This window comes from Thermothelomyces heterothallicus (genome assembly GCF_042370625.1).
Source record: "Thermothelomyces heterothallicus CBS 202.75 unplaced genomic scaffold P884_scaffold_28, whole genome shotgun sequence".
Taxonomy (NCBI): Eukaryota; Fungi; Ascomycota; class Sordariomycetes; order Sordariales; family Chaetomiaceae; genus Thermothelomyces; species Thermothelomyces heterothallicus.
In genome coordinates this window covers 274,730-293,801 of record NW_027192589.1, presented here as the reverse complement: position 1 = coordinate 293,801, position 19,072 = coordinate 274,730, and the positions used below count along the sequence as shown (strand labels likewise).

The following is a 19,072-nucleotide window of genomic DNA, read 5'->3' as shown; positions in this document are numbered from 1 at the left end:
CCCCCCACAAACTGGTTGCGTTTGCTGGCGGCTAGTGGTGTGTGGTGTAACTAGTGTGGCAGGCGTCTGGCAGGGGACGGCCTGCGGGTCGAGCGAGCTGCAGCATGCTGCACGAGCAAGCGCCAGGGAGGTTTGGGCGAGTAGTACGAAGTACGGATTATATGGATGTATTGTATGTATGTACAGTAGTCCGTACATACCTATACATACACGCAACACCTACCTACCTATCTAAAGTAGGGCTATACATGTAGTATATACGCATATCCTATGCACTAGTATACTTTCTTCACACACTAGGGCCACTATGCACTATGCACTATGCACTATGCACTACGAGCAACTCGGCCGGTTTGTGGAGTGCGGGTGCACTGGGAGTTGCTTTGCAGTCAGTTGTTGCAGTCAGCGGGGACTGTGTGTGGGCAAGGTGAGGGCAAACCATCGCCTCACAGCAACGCGCAATCCCCTCAGGCTGCCCAGCATGGCTCACGGGAGTGCGACAAGGGAGGCCTGCGTCTTGCCGTACTCTGTACGTCCGTACATACAAGAGCAACCCTCCAAGGCTCCCTGGTTGGCTGCCCGCCAAAACGCCGCGGAAGGAAGAGGTCATTGGGAGTGGCCAGCACACAGCCATGCAGCTTGCAGGCGCAAGCGCTCACTCGACCAATCATGGCTGTCAGATTGCACCTTGTCCCCACCTGCCCGCAAAGTCACATCGCGTCTAGTTATTCCCGCCCAGTCGAATTTAGCACCCTCGATTTGCCAGGGGGGGGGGAGAGGCTTGGGACTACACTACACTACTGCCCGCCGATCCAAGGTTGGGAGCTGTTGGCTTCTCTTTGATAACGTGCGAGAGTCGAGCGTCCGAGCCAGCAATGACATTCATGATTGTCGGTCGTCTGACCAGGGTGAAGGAAGGATCCTGGTGGCGTTCTAGAAGGATTTCATTGATTTCATTGTTCCCATGCGGGGAAGAGGGAGAAGTGTCCCGTACTGATACTGAGTAATCTGTAGAGTACATTCGTACAATCCGTACATCCTCTACGAGTTTTCCGTCACAAGGTTCCGGCCGAAAACAAGCGCCCGTCAGCCGCCCAAACCACACCTGCAAAAGTTGTTACAAAAGTTTGACGCGTTGGGATCTCCCACACAATGACCGACGATCACGCCGCCGGGTCTTCCCGCTCCATTGTACGGATTAATGTGCAATCTCTCTCTAGGCCTCTCGGCAAACGCCATGAAGAGCGGTGAATGCCTTGTCGGCAGCATTCAACTAGCTGAAAAGCCCGAGTTTGCCATCAACATGGGGTGAGTAAGACGGATCGGTCAATTAGCTATCGAACGTCATCATGCTCGCGGAAGGAGATGGTTAAAGCCAAACAAATCGTGCTTGGAACGAAAATAGGTCATGGGGAAACCGATGAGCGGAGCCGGGGGGCCGGCCAGTCCCCTGCCACGGTGACCCGCTTCGTGTATGTGTGTACTGTACGTACATACACTAGGGTATGAAGTAGACTCGGACCCGTTTTCGAACAAAGAAGCAGCATGGTTCGGGCCTTGGAAGGCGACAAAAAAAGTCGCAAGAATTGCCGCATACACTGAAGGTGACGTATAACCAAGGGTTGAAGAAGACTTTGCAATATGCCTTGGTGTGTGGAGTGAAGAGGCGGCGGCTCGCACGCGTTGTAAGCTCTGAATGCTTGATTATTGAGACTGCCAGTTCCGGTTCCAGAGCCCAGCGCGACCCGCTGAACTGGTGCGCCCACTCTACGGATTAGTTAGTTACTTCTCCTAGAACGGCGCTATCCGCTCCCCACTCTCGGGTTTACACTACACTTCTCGGTATTCAAACACAATCCCCGTACATTAAGGCTGGCTAAAAATAGCATTTCGCAACCGAACGAACCTCGATAATCTTGACAAAACAAACCCGACCCCAACCCCGGTCGACGACAACATCTCCATCCCGACACCAGGGATCCGGTAAACAAAACAAGCCGAGATCGACCCGGCGATGTCCGCCCACCACGTTGACGCGTCCCTGTCGCTGGAAACCGTCCGCAGCAGATGAATCCTGCTCCGAGCGAAAAGGCGCCACCCCGACGAGACAGTCGGGTCATCATCCACTTTGTACAGCCCCCCTCAACATATCTACCCTGCCCAGTCCAAAAAAAAACCACTGCCTGCTATGCCTTGGTCCACATGACCACGACGGGAAACAGAGTTGGTCTGACACCGTGAGCTGCCGCTCTCGAATTTTTCTTGTGCACAGGATCTCGACTGTTTCTATGCTCAGGCACGTAGCCCCACCGCTGCATTGACCGATCCCTGGGAGTGAGAAAAAAAAAAAAAGAAAAAAGAAACAAGAAAAAAAATAGCAAAACTGAAACGCCACCGCTTACACACGCAGCCAGTGCGTCGAGAATCGGCAGCCGTCGCTCAAGTCCCGGCCTCTCGGCATCAAGCAGAAAGGCATCCTCGCCACTTGCAACTACGTGGCCCGCCGCCATGGCGTCAGGAAGCTGATGCCCATCGCTCAGGCCAAGAAGGTCTGCCCGGACCTGGTCCTGGCCGACGGCGAGGACCTGTCGCCCTTCCGCGACGTGTCCAAGCGCCTCTACGCCCTGCTCCGGTCCTACTCGTGGAACGGCAAGGTAGAGCGTCTGGGCCTGGACGAGATGTTCCTCGACGTCACCGACATGGTCTCGTACAACCTCGAGCTCCTCAACCGGAACGCCCTGCCGCGGTCCTATTTCTGTCTCTCCCGCTCCGACCCCGAGGTAGGCTTTGAGTACGATGCCACGTCGTTTGCCGGGTGTGTCCACGGTAACAGTAGTAGTAGTGGTGGTGGTGGTGGTAGTATTGGTGATGGTGATGACGCCGTCCGGCCTCACGAGAGCGTTCTGTACATGCGCCTACTGGTGGCCTCGCACCTTGCCTTCTATCTCCGGCTGAAGATCGAGGAGCAGGGATACACCACCTCCTGCGGGATATCGACCAGCAAGCTGCTCGCTAAGCTGGTCGGCAACAGGAATAAGCCGCGGAATCAGACGACCCTCCTGGCCCTGTGCCAAGAGGACGTCCAGTCCTTCATGGACGAGCACAGCCTCCGCAAGGTCCCCGGGATAGGCGGCAGGATTACCCGCCTGCTGGAAGGCTTCGTCCTCGGCAGGGAACCGGACCCCGACACCCATACGATGGAGTGTTCCACCACCGTCGGCCAGGTGCGTACCCACCCCGACATCTCACCCTCGAGCCTGTCCCGCCTCCTATCCGGGCGGGGCTTGGAGAAAAACCTGGGCCGCAAGGTCTGGGCCCTGCTCCACGGCGTAGACGACAGCGAAGTGCAACCGGCGCGCGACATCCCCACCCAGATCAGCATCGAGGACACCTACCGCGGCCTCAGCAGCCTGTCCGAGATCCGCCGCGCCCTGCTGGCCGTCACCGTCTCCCTCGTCCGGCGCATGCACGCCGACCTCCTCGAGGGGGAGGACGAAGACGTTGACGACGACGACGACGACGACGACAACAACAACAACAACAACAAGCCCCCGGACCGCGCCGCCGCGAGTGCGACGCCGTCATCCCGTCGCAGGTGGCTCGCCCGTCCCCGGACCCTCCGCCTCACCACGCGCCCCTACACCGCCCCGCAAGACGAGAAGCCCTACAACTGGGGCCGCGTCTCCCGCAGCTGCCCCCTCCCCTCGTTCGTCTTCAACACGAGCCTGCCCCGCGAGGAGCGTGCGGCGAGGCTCGTGAACGAGACGCTGCTCCCGCTCTTCCATAAGCTGTACCCTCCCCCCCCTCCTCCACCCCCTCCTCCCACGGCGGTAGCCCGCGCTGGCACCGGCCCCTCCGCCCCGGGACCACCGGAGCCCGGAGGTTGGAACATCGGCCTGCTCAACGTCTGCGTGACCAACATGTCCGCCGGCGCCGTCGACGGCGGCGGCGGCGGCGACATTGGTCAGCTGTTTCGGCGGCAGCAGGGGGGGTTGCTGTCGAGGGGGTCTCCGGCCGACGGGCCGCCGGCGGCGGGCGCGGGGCACACTGCCGGTGGTAACGGTTCTCTGGAAGAAGAGCTCACGAGGGAGGAGGGTGGCGACGGGGAGTCGGCCGTCGCGCCGCGGGAGTGGAACGTCTTCAGCGGTGACAACGTGGAGGAGGAGGAGGAGGACGAGGACATGTGGGATAGCGACGAGGATACCCGCCCCGACGAAGACTCGGCGCTGTGTCCGCTCTGCGACCGGCTGCTGCCCCGCTTCGCCATGTCCGCCCACGAGCGGTATCACAGCTTGGGCGACGCTTGAGAGAGAGAGAGAGAGAGAGAGAGAGAGGAGGAGAAAGCGTGTGTGTATGTGTGTGAGAATATAGATATGGATGTTGGGGAAAGGAAAAAAAAAAAAAAAAAAAAAAACACCCAGACACGACCTACCATAAGAGAGCCCATCCACAAACCACAGAATATGTATGCATGTCCTTGCGTAGGTATGTGTACTAAGTGCAGCATGCCGTACATGCCAGCCATAACGCGTGGCCTGATGAAGAAGAGCCTGTGCAGCAGGCGGCAATGTACCTTGTGGACGTACACAGCTAGGTACATACCGACTATACTGCATATAATCCGAACCTGTTATCCTTGAGGAAGGTCGTCGTAATGGGAACGCGTCACCCCGTGGCGTGAGAGCCCTTTCTCGCCCCTCTCGCCGGTACCGGGATCTCATCCGGCGCCTCTCTCCTCGCATTTCATGACTCACCGTTACTTTTCGTGCATCATCATACCGTGGAAAGTAGCTCATCGGTTGCAGTTTGCGGCGTCGAGCGGACCTGACTGATGGTTTTGGAGAGTGCTCCCTCTTCTTCTCTCTCAAATGATCTGGCTCGGAGAGAGACTTGGGCCGAGCAACACACTTTCGGAACGCAGATGAATGTGTTGAACTTAGGAGGATTGCAAGCATAGGTGGGAATGGCTGAAGATGAGAAAACAAAAAACTTGGGAGGGCTTGAAGGTAAACAGGAACAGGAGCCATCAGCAAGTGGAGAGCAGCTTTTCCCTACTCTCGTCTATTGTGTTCTGAAACGATGCACCAAGACAAGCAATACACGATGATGGAAAAAAAAAAAAGAAGGGAGAAAATGATGCAAGTATTAAAAATATTTAGTTCGGGCACCAATGTTCCGTTCTTCTTCGCCCGATGTTGAGCCCTCAACGCCTGCGCCCTCGGGAAATTCAGATATCGCCTTCCGGATGTTCTCCCCAATGCAAATGCAAGAACCCGGCCCTCGGGGGCCATTTTCATAATAGCCGTAATCATGCTTTCGTATATCTGACACTCGCCCGTCCCCGGCCCCTCCCTCCCTTCGACTTCGCTGTGGGTATCCAAGTATAGACTGATCCTCCGAAAAGGAAAGGAAAAAAAAAAATACAGAAAGTTCTCTGTTTTAGGCAGCGGCTGCAGACGCAGAAGGAGCAGTAGAGCCGCTCGCCTGGCCAAAGGTAAAGGCCATCATGTTCTCGAGCGTCTGGTTGCCCCTGTGCAACTCTTCTATCCAGTCGGCCACGAGATTCAGCGAGACCGACTTGCTCGGGGCGGCGCCGTTCATGAGCCCCGGGACGATGGCCATGAGGTGGTCGTAGCCGCGCCCGATAAAGTCTCGCCGGCGCCGCTCGCTGCCGACGTGGTTCTGGCGTCGCTGCTCGGGCGTGAGCGTCGTGCGCGGGGACTTCTTGCGCCCGGCACCACTCTTGCCTGTCCCCGATTTTCGCTGCCTCTTCGTCTGTGTGGGATCTGATGGTGCCCCGTTGGATTCGGAGGCGGCGGAGGGTTTGTCGCCGTTTTGTGGTGGCGCTGTTCCTGACGGTGGTGCTGGCGGTGGTGAAGTTGCGCTCGGTCGTTTTCGCTGGGTTAATGGCGGGGCTGTAGGGCTGACGGGTGTGGGCATCGCCTGCTCCGCATCCATGGGGGCTTCCCCCATCTTGCTCGTCCTCCTTCGCCTTGTTGGCGGTTCGTCCGGCGGCGGCGGGTTGTGCGACACCGTCCTTCGGACCGGAACGACCACCGAATTCCGTGGTGCCTCGTTCGACGAGTATTGTGCCCCCCACGAGGTGGGACTAGCAGCTCTCGTGGGGGCAGCGCTGTGGCTCGGCTCTAGGCAGCGGAGATGCGCCAGCTGCTCCGCTGTGATGGCTTCTGTGGTCTCCCTCGCTGATGGGGGCACAAAGCTCGTGTCGGTGAAATTCGGATCTGACCCGTATTGGACGTCGACGGATAATGTTCGTGGCGCATTAGATGTCCGACGCGCCATCGACATTTGAGCCTGCGTGCCGTAGCGGCCGTTGCCGAGTGTGAACGGGTCGGGTTGGGAGGAAAGCATGGTTTGCGAGGCAGTTGTCGGCGTGTGTGAGACTTCAGGGTACAAGCCGAAGGGCATGCTGCCGCGGCCTACGAGAGTGGCGGCGGCGGCGACGGCGTCGGGGGTGTGCAGGGAATCGTAGTAACTCTGGGTCTGCTCTGATTGCTGGGATTGCTGGGATTGCTGGAACTGCTGGAAGGCCGACCCATTCTGGGACTGGTAGTTATCGGGGAAACCAGGCGTTGTTGAGGCGGCGATGCCGAGACCCGTCGACGGCGAAAAGTCGAACATGCCAAAGGCCTCCGAGAGAAACGCATTGTCCGGATCTCCAAACCTCACGACGTGCCCTACGACGTCGGCCGGCTTCATCCAATCCTGGGTGCAAAGGCCGCCCAGCGCTTGCGCGGCAAGAGGGGTTCCATTGCTGGCCGAGGCGACGGAGCCGAAGAAAGAATTTAGGTATCGCTGCTCGTAATCGTCGAGGAGTTCGGCACCGGGCACGCCCGGGGAATCTTCGCGGTCGGCCTCTTGATATGGTTGTTGGTATGATTGCTGGCTCGCTGCTTGATTCATCTTGGCAGACGCGAACTGCAGCTCCCAGGTTTCGATCGTCTGTGCGGGCACCAGGAACGAAGCCTACGGCCGCGTTTGTTGGGAGACGTATTCGGAAGAAGAGAAAAATCAAGGCAAAAGACGGTGTCGTGGGACGTCGAGATTGAAGAAAACGGACACGCACGGCAACTTGACGGGAAGAAAGGCTTGTGTCTCTGCGGATCTGGAGTTTGGAGATGGGATTGACAGGGGCCGGGGTTGGAATCCCCGACCTTTAACGAATTGTGCGGGGTGAAAAGGCGCCCAGGCTGTTTCCAAATGTCCGGGGACAGGAAGTGACCGAGCTACCTATTTAAAGGAACCACACAGTCCTTCCAATAATTGCCCCCCGATGCTTTCCTTACAGCTACAGATGGTGAGACAGACCGAGCTGCGTGTTAGTGAGTATTTCGATTGTTATTAGAAGGCCTAGTTCTGCGGTGGCATGCGGACTGCGGGCGTGGTGCAGAACTGCTCTGCGTGTACAATAAGTACATGGATAGCTTACGTTTACACTACAAATCTGCATGTAACGGAATGGTAAGGTGGGCGCTTGTGCGCTGTACCGTTGGAAACTTTTGTTTCTCCGCGATCTGAATGCGGGCTATTAGCCTGGCCTTTTGCAAACCAACTGGCTTGATGAATCGCGAATTCTTGCTGCATAATGTTTTGCTAGGCGATCTTTCCATACGCTAGTTGAACTTTGCTGTTGCGACTCGTCTGGGGTGAGTGGGTATATATGCATCTAGCGTAGACTATTCTTTTCCTCCAAGGGTAGCTATCGTTCTATCAGAGTATCACATGCTCTTTCCTGCTGAGGGCCCCGCAGTCGACCATGCGCTGCCCCGCCAAGACGGCATGGACGAACAGGGTGATGCCGATAATTCGTCGTCATGGGGGCTGCTTGACCCTTTTATGGCTCTTGATTTTGGCGTCTGATTTGTTACGGGAGCCTGTGTTCCCACGTCAGGAGGATCGCTAGCAGAAATCCTCTACATACCAAGGCACAGCGTCTCGTAGCTGTCTATATTCTCCTTTTAATAGCCTTTTCATTAGACATCAATTGACCATTTTAGTTTGGCCATTCGGTGTTGCGAGCGCAAATCTCCTGGCTGTTACGCCGAATGTGGGAAGATTGTTACCGATGTGGGTCTTGAATATGAACGAAGTCTGTCTGTTCCTGGGCTGCTCGGTGCCGCGGGTTGCAGCTTCCATATTTTAGAATATACCAGTTAGATACACACAGCAGGTCGGTCGGTCGGAGGGACACTTGTTTGGGGTATCGGGGCGAGTGGTGATGGAACCATGAGCTGAGGCGCCACACCATTCCTCCCCTCCCCTGTTCACGCATGTTAGGAAACGAATGCATCGCCAGTCGTCATAGGTCACACCGAATCCCTGCTAGGGTGTATGCGTGTTCGGGTTCTATCGGGCATCCATACTCGAGGATGTGAAATCAGGTCTAGGTAGTCGTACCCGTTACTTCTTGGCCACGCGTGGTCATTGGCAGTGGAGGTTTTGTTTCTTACGAAATGAAGAACAGCTCGGTCGTAACCGGAAGGTTAATTCGTGTAGCGTGCAGGCGGTGCGACATAAGCAACACCAACCGGGTTACTGGGCAGGATGATGGTTCGCCTTTTTTTTGCCCTCTCGTGCCGTGAACTGTGACACACTACGTACTAGCTCTGGTGAACCCGAAACCTGGTACGGATTAGTTTGCGGGAAGCAGCCCCTGTAGTTAGAATAAGAAATATGCGGGGCAGTTAACGTTATTAGCTTACAGATCCCGCACATGTCCCGGGTCGATCTTGTTCTGGGCACGCCAGTTAGTGGTCGAGTTTGGGCATGTATGTACCGAGGCTATGCCAGGTTCCTTCCCGTTCACCACCACGGTTATCGAGGTACCTTCCCAAGAACCCGAGCCCGATCCCTCCCTCGATCAATTCTCTCGCCTTACTTACCTTACCTATACGTGCGCGTAGTAGTTTATCCAAGGCGCCCTGCTTTAGCTGCTGCGACGCTCCCTGCCTTATTTGCGCGTAGGACTAGTGCTATTTGCGCACGGCGAGCGAGAGCAGCTCTGCTGCCGTCAGGTGGCGCTTGCACTCGCTTTCTGACGTGGTCGTCCAATCGACGGGCCGAGATTTTTTTTTTTTTCCCTTCAGATCCCGGTCACGTCACCCGGTCTCCGTCGCGTTCGTTCCTATGGCCATGTCAACATCGCAACGGCGGAGGTGGGACAGCGACATTCCCACCGTCTTCCGCCCGCTGGTGCGCGCGTACCTCTTCGGTTATGCGTCTGCAGTCGGGCCCCGGTTGCTGACGCTTCTGCTTCAACACGCTGCCCGCCACAGACGCAGCAAACAGCAACAGACAGGTCCGACGCCCGATCCCCAGCGTGACGAACCGTTCCTGGCGGGCCTCCGACGCATCCTCTTGGGCCCGCTCTCTTGTCGGAGTTTTCCCACCTCTTGCGCCGTGCTCATTGGCGGTGCCACCTTTCTCGAGGTATGTACATCCAGCGTGCTTTCCATGCCCCGGTCAGTTTTCAGTTAGCTCTGGAGCGGGTAACTAACCAGTACGATTTTGTTCGAAGCTCCCTGTAAAATCGCTGCTCGACCGCTATGGCTGGACTATCTCCGAAGTTGCTAGGAGAAGGTGACTATCCATACGCCCCCCCGTTCCCCCCCCCCTTCTCCTCCTTGGTTTGCATCATTGCTGACCGGGTGCAACCCCTCGCCTTCACAGGCTCTCGCGCTGGTTCGCCTCGTTCATCGCGGCATGGCTGAGCCTGAGGCTGCTGCAGTCCAAGCAGAGCCCAAGCTTCACCGAGGTTAAGCCGGGGCCGAAAGGGCGCGCCCAGACCGTCCGCTATGCCGGGCGCACCCTCGACCTCACCTTCCTCGCCGTGACCCGGGCGCTGGACGTAATCGTCGGCGAGCTCTGGCGGCGCCGCAGGGTACGTCGCCAGGCCATAGGGCAGTGGACCCGCCTCGAGCGCGCCGTCTCCCGTCTGGCCGACCCGGCCATCTTCGCCCTCTCGAGCGGCCTCATCATGTGGACTTGGATCTACCTGCCCTCGCGGCTGCCGCGCGCCTACAACAAGTGGATCGCCTCGGCCGCCGCCGTCGACGCGCGCCTCATCACCGCCCTCCAGCGCTGCCGCGAGGGCACCCTGGTCTACGGCAAGGACACGGGCCAGGCGCCGCTGCTGGGCTCCATGTGCGCCGACTACGGCTGGCCGGCCGCCTGGGGAGACCCGGCACAGTCGGTGCCGTTCCCTTGCGAGATGGTGCACATGGGCTGCGGGCCCTCGTGCGAGTACCACGCCCTGTCGCGCTTCGTCCGTTCCTTCCGCTGGGCCATGACGACCTACCTGCCTCTCACCCTGCTCCTCGCAGCACGCGGCGGCCGCGGTGGCGCCGCCAAGGCCCTGCGCAGGGCCCTCTTGTCCGCCTCCCGCTCCTCCGCCTTCCTCGCCACCTTCATCTCGCTCTTCTACTACGGCGTCTGCCTGGCCCGCACGAGGCTGGGCCCGCGCGTCCTCGGCAGGGACGCGGCCGCGTGCCAGCGCGTCGACGGCGGCCTCTGCGTCGGCGCCGGGTGCGTGCTGTGCGGCTGGAGCATCCTGCTCGAGAACGCCGCCCGGCGCAAGGACATCGCCCTCTTCGTCGCGCCCCGCGCCATGGCCACCCTGTTCCCCCGCCGGTACCCCCTGGACAAGCAGTGGCGGGAGACGCTGGCGTTCGCGGCGAGCGCCGCGGTCGTGATGGCCGCTTTTGCCGAGAATCGGGCCTCGGTGCGGGGCGTGGCCGGCGGTGTGCTGGGTTGGGTGTTTCGGGAGTGAGTTACCTTGGGGCGTAGCGGGTGATAATGCAGGCGTAGTGATAGTGGTGTGTCTGTACATCATGTTTTCTTCGTTTTCCTGGGGAGCGTGTATGTACATACATGTGTGTAATAGTTTCCATAGAGTGGTAGAGGCGCCTCTGTAACTGTAGCGGGCTTGGGCTGTTAGAGAGTAGCATGTACAATTGGGGTAACAAAAAAAAAAAACGGGAATATATAGAATAGTGTCATTTAGATGGTTCGGTAGGGCTTTGTAGATCATCTTTGCTGGTGGCAGATTCTACAGGTCAGCCCAGCTGGGCGTACGAGGAGACGGCAAGGTGTCGCCATCCACTTGAAGCTTAATTCCCAGTCGTATTACTAGCTTAGCAAAGGTTTCCACAAGATATTTGGATTAAGGGCGGTGATGCGTGGATGTCGCCGACTGGCGATTCGACTGGGCGTTCAATCCACGAAAACGTCTTATTTCATTTCTAAGCCAATCTACGGAGTAACGTATACCTATTATATCCAATTTGTCAACGAGAAGCAAAACTCCCGACGCCAGCCTACGGGTCCCGCCCATGCCTTTTACATATATATCCAAGCTTCGGAGAATTAAAAAAAAAAAGAAAATAAAACACCAGATATGTCAAAAAGATGTCTTTTCAGTCTTCATAGCCTCACCTCGGCCGAGCGCTTCCCATCCTTCCAACCCATCCCCTCGCTCAACCAGACCCTCGGCCACCAGAACCGGCATGCCTCCTTCTCGAGCTCCGTCATCTCGACCACCTTGGCCGGCACCCCCCGGTGCCATCCCCCGCCCATCTCGTCGTTGCCTTCCCCGAACACCATGATCTTGCCCGTGCCCTCGCGGTCGCCGTCGGGCCCGAACGGCGAGACGAAAGGCGGCCACTCGACCTCGTCGTAGTCGTCCGCGTCGTTGACGCTGCCGCTGCCGCTGCCGCTGCCGCTGCCGCTGCCGCTCCTCTCCTTCTTATGGGGGTGTTGGTGGGCACTGATGTCCGGACTGGACGCGTCGCCGGCCACGAAGCGCGCCCAGCGGCCGTGCATGGCCCGGGCGATGGCGCGCATGCCGACGCGGCCGCGGAGCTCCATGACGTCGTGGGCGACGGCGGGGGCCTCGTCGCCGTGGTTGGCCGTGCCGTTGGACGAGGTGGCGGCGTAGCGGTAGACGTAGACGGGGCCGACGCCCGACAGGGACATGTAGTGGGCCGTCTGCAGGACGGGGCAGATGTAGGCGTAGTGCGAGTAGGCGGCGTCGAGGCGGGCCCACTGCCTGCCCCCGCCGGGCGGGATGCCGCGGCGGTAGGGGCTCGTGGGCACCGTGACGGGGTCCGGGTAGAGGGCCTCGAGCTTGTCGAGGTCGTCCGGGGTGAGCGTGGGGATGAGGGTCTGGAAGAAGGAGCGGAACTCGGCCGCCGTGTTGGCGTTGTGGGGGATGAACATGGTCCCCTCGTTGGTGCTGAAGCCGGTTATGATGGGGATGCGGAGGTGGTTGCCGGCGAGCCACGACCTGATGGGGAGGTCGGGGATCAGCGGCGGGCGGGGGGGTGCGAGCTCGGCCTGGCTCGACTGGGCCAGGTGGTTGGGGCTGTCGATGACGGGCTGGAAGGGCCAGGTCACGCTGTCGACGTACTTGTCCCAGACGACCTTGGAGGCGCGCACGATGGTCTCGAGAGGCAGCTTGCGGAGGTGGTCGAACAGCTCCGACTCGGGGACGCCGGCGACGCCGGCGGCGATGAGGAACTCGCGGAACTGGACGAGGTGGCGAGGGTGGGTCGGGTAGAACACGGCACGGGCCGTGGTCGCACCGGACTCGAGGATGGCCTTGACGAAGGGGGGCGGGGTGGACCTGCTGGAGTAGTACATAATGTGGTGGCCGATCGAGTGCGCGCCCGCGCTGAGGCCCATAATGCTCACGTTCTTGGGGTCGCCACCGAAGGCCTCAATGTTTTCCTGAACCCAGTCCAGCAGCATCTGCTGGTCGCGCAGGCCCAGGTTCAGCAGCCCTTCCCGGGCCGTCACGTCGGACGGCAGGAAGCCCAGCGCGCCGACGCGGTAGTTGAAGCTGACGGACACTATGGGTTCCTTGGACCAGGCGGCGAAGCTGGCCATGTTGCGCTCGGTCCCGTTGCCCTTGTTAAAACCGCCGCCGTGGATGTACACGATGACGGGCAGGCGCGGCCGCCTCCTGGTGCCGTCGGCCGTCTTCTCGTACCCATCCCGGTCGACCAAGCCGGCGGGGCGGTAGATGTTGGCGTTCAGACAGTTCTCGCCCATGCTGCGCAGCACCACTCCGTCGTTGGGGCATATCTTACCCCACCTTACCGCGTCAAAGACCTCTGTGGACTCTGGCAGCGGCTGGGGCGGACGGAACCGGTTCGGGCCGCTCGTGTCCTGGGCGTATGGCACGCCGCGAAAGGCGTCGAGAGCCCTGGGGAAGCGGTGCGAGGCCAGCAGCGTGGTGCCGATGTAGGTGCCCTGCCGAAGAACGACGGCGGGGCGGGCTGCGGCAGCGCCGCCGGGTTTGTGTGTTGTGGGCATGGGACCGGCGGTGGGAGCAGTGGGAGCAGTGGTGGTAGTGGTGGTAGTGGTGATGGTGTCTGTCGCAGTAGTTCTGGTTGTCGTTGTTGTTGCTGTTGTTGCTGTTGTTGCTGCGGGCTCCTTCTCGGCCTCGTCCTTGCCCACATCCAGCGGCGGACCAGACACCTGCTGCCGGCCTGGCCCGTATCCGAAGCCGTATCCGAAGCCGTATCCGAAGCCGTAGAGGTAGAGCCAGAGCAGCAGCAGTACAGCGACTGCGGAGAACCACGACCAGGACAACATTCTCCTGCGGGTAACCCGGCGCTTTATCTGGGGCACGCCGCACATTATCGCGGACGCCGAGACGCCGGGATTGGCCGCCTGTTAAAAGAGAGTCGGTGGTTTCTGGTCCCCAGCTCCACCGGAATTGCGGAGAGATCTTGGCGCGCCTCAGACAACTTCCGACGCTGCGGTTACACTAGTCTGCCGCCCGTGGCCATGTTTGGAAAGGCGGGCAGTGTCGTATTGAGGGGGAATGAGCGGGGAGGCGGGATGGCGCCAAGTGCTGGCTGACGGTTTCCGACAGCGCCCTGGGGCGGCCACCTAGTGTAGTTATGTTATCGGAACAGGCTGCAGGACGCCGGTAACTAAGCCGAATAGAAAAGGCTGCGCGGGTGACACAGCAAAATGTTGCCTCGAAAATGTATTCTGTGTCGACGTAATGCACCGTCAGGTTTGGCGTGTCTGTAGAACCCCGCGAGATGGTTCAAGGGGGGGGGGGGCCGCGAAGGTCTGAACATCCGATTGGATGCCAAATACGGTTAATTATTTCTTTTCCCAGTGGTGGGGGAATGGGGAAACGCTTAAGCAGGGACAAGCAGAGAGAGTCGGTTTGGCGTTACCATGCGCAATTCACAATGCACGTCAAAGTTGTAGGCAGAACACGCAGCAAGGCCGCATTGGCTGCGTGCGGGCAGTTTGCTCTACATAGTATGAGGGAAGTGCTGCTCGGAACTTGCTTGGGGCTGATTCTCGCGCTGTTCCACTCTGGTTGCCTGGTAAGGTAACGACGCGTGGCAATTTCGGGTCCGACACGCAGAGTGTGAAACAGGGCCAGTTCCACTGCAGTGCAATTGAGCCACTGCACGAGCGCTTGACCCTCGTGCATATCCGCTAAATTAACAATGCTACGGAGTGATTCCGGACTGCGAAGGTTCTGGAGAGTACGGAATTGTAACACCTACAAATGAGTAAGAAAGAAGAAAAAGAAAGAAAAAAAATAATCAATCAAGGTAGCTCCAGCATTGTCAGACATTTCAAGGCCAGTTGAGTGTAGAAGTGCCAGGGCAGGCAGCGAAGGCAAGGCAAGGTACTACTTTCTTACATACTCTGTACTCTGTAGTAGCTCCTCTGCAAACGGCCGAGACCATATAACTTGAACTCACGAAGTTCTCTCGTTGTCAGAGAAGAAAGCCAACTGCAGGCACAGATATGTCTCTCACTCAATGGGTCAACTAACACTAAAACTCCTTCATAACCCGGACGCCGTCCGTTACTGATGCGTCGCAATCCGTGAACTGTGTCCCGGACCCAAACGCCTCACGTCCCCCCCCCCCCCCAAAAAAAAAAAAAAAAAAAAAAACACAGTAGAAAGCGGCCACAAGGGGTAGAGCAACCACATAAAACGTAGGCTTTAAGCAGCCAATAAAAAAAAACCTCCAAAAGACACACCTTCGCTATGCAGTGCAGCTTCAGTCAGCTTCAGTCAGCTTCAGAGAGTCCTACCAGCCGAACAATCCCAACAACATCTTCCCTTTCCTAGAAAGAGATCAACCACACAAACACGAAACACCGGACACGCCCCTCTCTGGGGGACATATCGCAGCCTCCCACCTCAAACCGCAGCCGCCGTCGCTGTTGTCGCCGCCGACGGCGCGGCAGCAGCGGCAGCAGCGGCAGGGGAAGAAGAAGCAGAAGCCCCGCTGCCCTCTCCGCCCTTGCGCCGCTCCGTCTCCTTCTTGAGCCGCTGCTTCTCCGCCCATTGCCGGCTCAGCTCGCGGCTGCGCTCGGCCGCCTTCTCCCGCGCCTCCTTGGCCGCCCGCTCGCGCTCGCGCTTCTCGCGCTCCCGCTCCGCCGTCAGGCTGTTGTCGCGCGCAAACACCTCCTTGCCCCGCAGCTTCTGCTGCGCCGCCTCCTCGGCGCTCACCTTGCTCGCGCGCGAGTGGGTGCTAGCCGCCGCCGACGACGACGTCGACGCCGCGCGCGGCGCGGGGGAGGCAGCAGCCGGCTGGCCCGCCGAGTCCGAGCCGCCCGAAGCCGTCGGGTTGCGCCCGCGGATCGGGAGGGTGGCGGCTGCCGAACCGGCCGGAGTAGTAGTACGCGTCGCCCACGTAGACGAGGGCGTCGTGATCGTGGCGGACTGGCGCTTCTTGGAGACGGGCGTGACGGTCGTCGAGGCCGAGTCGGCCGACCCTTCCGTAGTTGCCCGCGCCTTCTGGCGCGCCAGGCTCGTGAGGGTCTCGCGTGGGACCGTGGTCGGGACGAGGTTGGCGCGGATCGGACGGGCCTTGAACTCGCGCCGTTTTCGCTCCTCTTCCTCTTGAGCGCGGAGCTCGGCTTCCCGCTTCTCGCGCTTCCTGCGCGAGATGGCCTCGCCGGGCAGTTCGAAAGTCGGGCGTGTAGGGGGCTTGGAGGATTTGACGTGCGGCCTGGAGGGCGAGTAGGCGGCTGCCAGGGCGGCCGCTTGCTCCGGCGAGATCTGTTGCGACAGGCGCTGGGCGCGCCGCTCCTTCAGCTGACGGGCCACCGCTTCGCCCGGCAGCTCAAAGTTCGACGTCGTCGGAGGCTTGCTGGATTTTGCGAGCGGCTTCGGCGGGAGGAGGCTGGCAGGCCGGGGGACCTTGCGTGCAGAGGAAGTCGTCGCCTTCTCATCGTCGCCGCTCGAGGTCGTCTTGTGGCGCACCGAAGAGCTGCGCCCCACCGTCTTGCTCTTGGCCGAATCCGGCGGCGCTCGAACAGAAGCCGCTCGTTTCACTGGGGTCGACTTTGCGCTGGCGGCGTTGGAGTTTTGCGAGGCGGCTTCTGGAGAGAGCACTCGCTCCAGCTGGGCAACCTCCGCAACGGCCTCGATCTCCTCCTCGAGTTTGTCGAGTGCCTCCACAGAATCCTCAATTCGAGACAGCGGACGGGAATGCTCGCCACTGTCGTCGGACGCGGACGCAACCCCATTGACCCCCGCGACCGGCACCGAGGAGGCCTTGGAAGCGCCCGTGTCGTCGCCCAGACGAGGCTGGTCCGCTGCTGTGGCCTCCATTTCGTCAAACACAGGCGCCCGCTCAATGATGAAGTCCTCCTCCGCCTTGACGCGCGTGGCTAACAAGGTATAGACGTCAGTGGACTCGCCATCTTCAAGTGTCCCGTCGGACTGCGGCTTGCGGTTGACAAGGTTACATCCAAAGTACAGCGTCTTTTCGCCTCGGCCCAGCTCCGCGTCGCCGTGAGAGTCGCCGCGCGGCCTGCGCCCTTTGGCGGCAGTCTTTACCGGAATAGAGAGCAGCCACTCAAACTGACCTTCCTGGTGCCGTAACAGTTGCTCCTTGGTGCTGCGAACCTGCTGGCTAGCCAAGGCAAGGGGGTTACCGTTCTCAAAGTCTTGGGCCGTGTTAGCGTGCACCCGACCAGAGATGTGAGCTGGTGTTGGGGGATATAGTGTATGTACTGTATTACGTACCTTGTAGTGACTTGGGCTCCTGGGCGCCCTCGAAGACAGGATCCTGAGAAGCAGCTCCCGCCGACGGAAGACGTGACTTGTTTTCCTTATCACTATTATGGATGTGGAAATTGTCAAGCCGTCGAGCGAGGGACTCAACGCTGGTCTTGCGTCTGATGTTGTGCACTTTGTTGAGGGAGAGCTCGCCAAGAGCAGTCGTGGTGTAGTGGGAGTGGTCGTCGTGAATGTCGAGCTCGGCGCACGGCCGAGGTCGCGCTGTGGTTGCCATTTTACCTCTTTAATAGCAACGGAAGCCTCCGAAATAAGCCAAGTTTAGCCAAGGGGCTTCTGGAGTGTCGCCGATGCTCGAGGAACGTGGGAGACCGGGGGGTCCAATGCAATTTCGCGACACAAAAACACGCGATTGGCCAGCGCCGGGAATGAGGGGTGTTTGATCCTCGAGCGAGCAGCGCTGCTGAAATCTGGGGATATCTGGTTTCAGAAGAGAAGCTCGATCGCTGAAAACGATCAATGATGCTTGGTAGCAGCTGGATGCGTTGGTGGATACACAATTTTTTTTTTTTTTTTTTGGAGGGGGGTGAGTGAGTAAAAACGGGCACGATCAGGATGGTTCCAAGATGGGCTTCTTCTGAGATAAAAAGAGGGTTGCATTGTTTACTTCCTGCATCCCAGTCCAAGAAGGCATTGCCTGCAGGCGTCCGCGCAACCTTCCGCGGCAACCAATCTGCATCGCTCAGGTCTCACCTTCTGGATTCTGGCCAACGCCGAGGCCAACTTTCTGCCAACCCTTCACGGTTGCTCAACGCCACCAACAGCCCCACCCCTCGTTTCTCGGAAGAGCGAGTTCTCTTGTCGGAGGTGCAGCCTTCTGGAAGCCTCGTCCCGAAAGGGTTTGGCGGCTAAATCGTGGTGGCACGGCACAAGATGGCCGATGGAAACGCGTCCATCGACGTGTTGGTCGGCTTTGGTACCCTATCGCCGCCTTCAAAGAAAAGCGATGCAGCAGCAGATAGTTGGCCCAGTTCGGTTTGTACGATAGGCCATCCTCGCCCTGCCGAGCAAGTGGGTATATGGGGTAAATCAGTACATGCTGAAATGTTGCTGGCCGCGTTATACCAAAAGGACTCGCCAGACTGGGAGTGCATTGTGCTGCGGAGAATTGCAGACCAGAAGCCATGCTAGTGTATGCTGTCGCATGGGGCGGGATAAGTCAGGAACGTTGCCGGTGCTGAGTAGTGTAGAGGCTGTTGGACTGTTTCTTGATAGGTGCAAGCGCGACGCATCACCCAGACTCTTCTTCAGCCGCTCCTTCTGCATGGGCTTGAAGTGCAGGCGCATGTTCTGTTGGGATCCGAACGAGCGTCTGGGGAAGAGGCGGCTGGTCTTCATCATCAGGCTCAGCGGCGGGTTTGGGCAGTTTCGCTGTTTTGATTCAGTCATTCATTCCTGATCAAGATGGGGAGAGAGACGTACCCGATGCCATGTTGATTGCCCTCAGCACATTATGCCAGTTGCTTAATACCAAGGCAATGGCTAGAGCGATGGAAGAATTAGCAATCACCACGAAAAAAAAAAACACAGCAGTAATCCGGACTTGACAAACCTTCTGTCCCATCGGAAAGCGTGGCAAGTTTCTGCTCGAGCGCCTCCATCTGCGTAGCAACAGCAGCGCTGAGATCACGAAGCTCCTTGAGATTCTCCAGCTCGGCCTTCTTCTCATTGACCCGCGCCACCAGAGCGGGAGACTGCCCCCCGGCGTTTGCGGAGAGCGACGGCTGCCGCACGTGCGAAGCCGGTGGTCTTGACGGAAATCCAGACATATTTGACTTTTCGTCAAGAGATTCGTGTCAAGTTCCCCCGACTTTGCTTTGTGAGGAGTCCTTCAATCCGGGAGTCCTTCGCATAACCACACCGACCCTCAGTTGCGCCAAATTGTGGGCAGCCACACCGAGTGGTGGGGCACGCAGGAGGGACAAAGCTGACGCCAGATTGCAGTGGAATGTCCGCCGTTGCTGGTCAACAGTGGAG

General features: G+C 59.0%; 6 protein-coding genes across 6 annotated transcripts; 2 read left to right on the top strand and 4 right to left on the bottom strand.

The window, feature by feature from the left end:
- Positions 1 to 1,237: 1,237 nt before the first annotated feature.
- Positions 1,238 to 4,391, top strand: P884DRAFT_332166 (uncharacterized protein; the record flags this gene model as incomplete). The annotated part of the gene is made up of 2 exons (XM_069445767.1): positions 1,238 to 1,308; positions 2,411 to 4,391. The coding sequence occupies 2 exons, from the start codon at positions 1,238 to 1,240 to the stop codon at positions 4,305 to 4,307; spliced, it is 1,968 nt and encodes a 655-aa protein (XP_069294487.1). The 3' UTR covers positions 4,308 to 4,391.
- A 1,039-nt stretch (positions 4,392 to 5,430) lies between these two features.
- On the bottom strand, positions 5,431 to 6,487 carry P884DRAFT_263887 (uncharacterized protein). The gene has a single exon (XM_069441799.1). It carries the CDS (start codon positions 6,427 to 6,429, stop codon positions 5,440 to 5,442), a length of 990 nt encoding a protein of 329 aa, XP_069294486.1. The 5' UTR covers positions 6,430 to 6,487; the 3' UTR covers positions 5,431 to 5,439.
- Positions 6,488 to 8,838: 2,351 nt separating this feature from the next.
- On the top strand, positions 8,839 to 11,188 carry P884DRAFT_230630 (uncharacterized protein). The gene is made up of 3 exons (XM_069439794.1): positions 8,839 to 9,450; positions 9,539 to 9,600; positions 9,691 to 11,188. Exons 1-3 carry the CDS (start codon positions 9,148 to 9,150, stop codon positions 10,787 to 10,789), a joined length of 1,464 nt encoding a protein of 487 aa, XP_069294485.1. The 5' UTR covers positions 8,839 to 9,147; the 3' UTR covers positions 10,790 to 11,188.
- A 254-nt stretch (positions 11,189 to 11,442) lies between these two features.
- Positions 11,443 to 13,617, bottom strand: P884DRAFT_209188 (Alpha/Beta hydrolase protein; the record flags this gene model as incomplete). The annotated part of the gene is made up of 1 exon (XM_069438921.1): positions 11,443 to 13,617. One exon carries the CDS (start codon positions 13,615 to 13,617, stop codon positions 11,443 to 11,445), a length of 2,175 nt encoding a protein of 724 aa, XP_069294484.1.
- A 1,591-nt stretch (positions 13,618 to 15,208) lies between these two features.
- Positions 15,209 to 17,312, bottom strand: P884DRAFT_332162 (uncharacterized protein; the record flags this gene model as incomplete). The annotated part of the gene is made up of 2 exons (XM_069445766.1): positions 15,209 to 16,965; positions 17,045 to 17,312. The coding sequence occupies 2 exons, from the start codon at positions 17,310 to 17,312 to the stop codon at positions 15,209 to 15,211; spliced, it is 2,025 nt and encodes a 674-aa protein (XP_069294483.1).
- Positions 17,313 to 18,326: 1,014 nt separating this feature from the next.
- On the bottom strand, positions 18,327 to 18,864 carry P884DRAFT_272477 (DASH complex subunit Dad2-domain-containing protein; the record flags this gene model as incomplete). Its single annotated transcript, XM_069442526.1, has 3 exons — positions 18,327 to 18,466; positions 18,518 to 18,577; positions 18,648 to 18,864. 3 exons carry the CDS (start codon positions 18,862 to 18,864, stop codon positions 18,327 to 18,329), a joined length of 417 nt encoding a protein of 138 aa, XP_069294482.1.
- Between the last annotated feature and the right edge of the window lie 208 nt (positions 18,865 to 19,072).

What these genes read in the sequence shown, in the direction of transcription:
- P884DRAFT_230630 (XM_069439794.1), top strand. Translation starts at nt 9,148, where the DNA reads ATGGCCATGTCAACATCGCAACGGCGGAGGTGGGACAGCGACATTCCC. An exon ending in GCGGTGCCACCTTTCTCGAG is followed by an intron (nt 9,451 to 9,538) that starts GTATGTACATCC and finishes TTTTGTTCGAAG; the next exon opens with CTCCCTGTAAAATCGCTGCT. An exon ending in TCCGAAGTTGCTAGGAGAAG is followed by an intron (nt 9,601 to 9,690) that starts GTGACTATCCAT and finishes TCGCCTTCACAG; the next exon opens with GCTCTCGCGCTGGTTCGCCT.
- P884DRAFT_263887 (XM_069441799.1), bottom strand. Translation starts at nt 6,429, where the DNA reads ATGCCCTTCGGCTTGTACCCTGAAGTCTCACACACGCCGACAACTGCC.